This window comes from Amphimedon queenslandica, unplaced genomic scaffold, assembly GCF_000090795.2.
Source record: "Amphimedon queenslandica unplaced genomic scaffold, v1.1 AMPQUscaffold_4050_Cont23964, whole genome shotgun sequence".
Lineage (NCBI taxonomy): Eukaryota > Metazoa > Porifera > Demospongiae > Haplosclerida > Niphatidae > Amphimedon > Amphimedon queenslandica.
In genome coordinates this window covers 1-1478 of record NW_003555631.1, presented here as the reverse complement: position 1 = coordinate 1478, position 1478 = coordinate 1, and the positions used below count along the sequence as shown (strand labels likewise).

At 34.4% G+C, this 1478-nt stretch overlaps 1 protein-coding gene across 1 annotated transcript; it reads right to left on the bottom strand.

The window, feature by feature from the left end:
• Positions 1-6: 6 nt before the first annotated feature.
• LOC109592756 (uncharacterized) lies at positions 7-491 on the bottom strand (the record flags this gene model as incomplete). Its single annotated transcript, XM_020008132.1, has 2 exons — positions 127-491; positions 7-85 (listed from the first exon to the last, which is right to left on the bottom strand). Coding segments are annotated over exons 1-2 (444 nt in total), but the record flags the coding sequence as incomplete, so codon positions are not given.
• Between the last annotated feature and the right edge of the window lie 987 nt (positions 492-1478).

Genomic DNA, 1478 nt, shown 5'->3' with positions numbered 1-1478 from the left:
CATAGCTTGGTCCAAGTATCTAGTACAATCCCTCACAATGTTGTAGTGCCATAAATAATGAGAATTACCAGCAATTTCAATAAGTCTGCATAAATAAAAATAACAAATTAAAGTATAATTACTTACTTTTCTTCCAATAATGATACCTGACTAGCTTCTTCTAGGTCTTCTGCAGTTGATACATCCAACTCTATCAACAATTTTTTCATTTCTTTATTCCTCTTTCCTCCTAGTTTTTCTTTCCTTGCCTCAAGAGCTCCAGTGGCACACAAAGGGATAATGCAATCATCTGGAATAGACACATTTAAATTGTTGCACTGACGCTTGATAATCTTCTTTACACTATGAATACGCTCTTCAAGGGTTAATGTGACTTCATCATTGCTGTCTGCATTTGATTCATCATTATCACTGTAGAGTAACTTCAAGTCATCTAGCTTTGTTGCAGCAATCAGGATTCGTTTTTCGGCAAATACATCTAACGAAATCATAATATAAATTTTGAAAAATTCAATCCTTAAACTTCACTCTTTAATTATTCAGTAATGGCAGGTCAAGCTTCATTCTATAAATCGGGTTGAAGCTCTGATTTATTTAATGCCATATACCGGTTAATTTTGGAGGACAAATTTTGGCAAATTGCTAATTTTTTGGTGATTGGCAAGTTTTAATTGGGCAAATTTGTCCAATTAAACCTTCCACTTATAATTTTTCTTTTGAGATAATGGGGACCAAAGCGGAAACTAGTACTTTTATTAAAAGTGTATTAAAAGAATTTATTTTTTACTACAGTAAAATAGTGTAGCTTCATAGCATTTGTTTTAACTCTTGTACTTGGTCCCATTTACTGTTATAAGAGAACTGTAAGCTGAAAAGTAAAAAAATTGCTGTCTTGCTGTGTAAAGGTGGGTTCTCAATATGACACATTGTTTTTCATGTGCTAGCATCATGACTAGAAGTGCTGTATAAACCAATGGGAGCATGCGTCAATGCGTCAGATTAGAAATGTTTTCTAATTTGACGCATTGACACATGTTCCCATTGGTTTATACAGCACTTCCGGTCATGACGGACGTGCATGCGTCATATTGAGAACCCACCTTAACTAGGGAAAGTAGTATCCGTAATGCAATTATTATCTTGCCCTTTTCTAGTTTCCTATCCCTTTCATTCACTCTAATATCTATGTGCTAAATAAACTAGTTGTTTATTTTAATACACGGAGTTGGTTATACCACTATACATGGTTATACAATTCTTTCAGTGTCTATGGCATTTATCATACCAAGGGCCTATAGTCCTTGGTATGATAGATTCCCACACAGAATTGCATAACCTTTACATATTAACAGTAACTAGTAACAAATCAATGAGGTTTTACAATGCATAGCTAACAAATGCAAATACGACTAGTATTGACTGGAATGATAAGTATGTCCTGAGGTTATGGGACAAGGTAGAATGTGTGGGGATGTCAC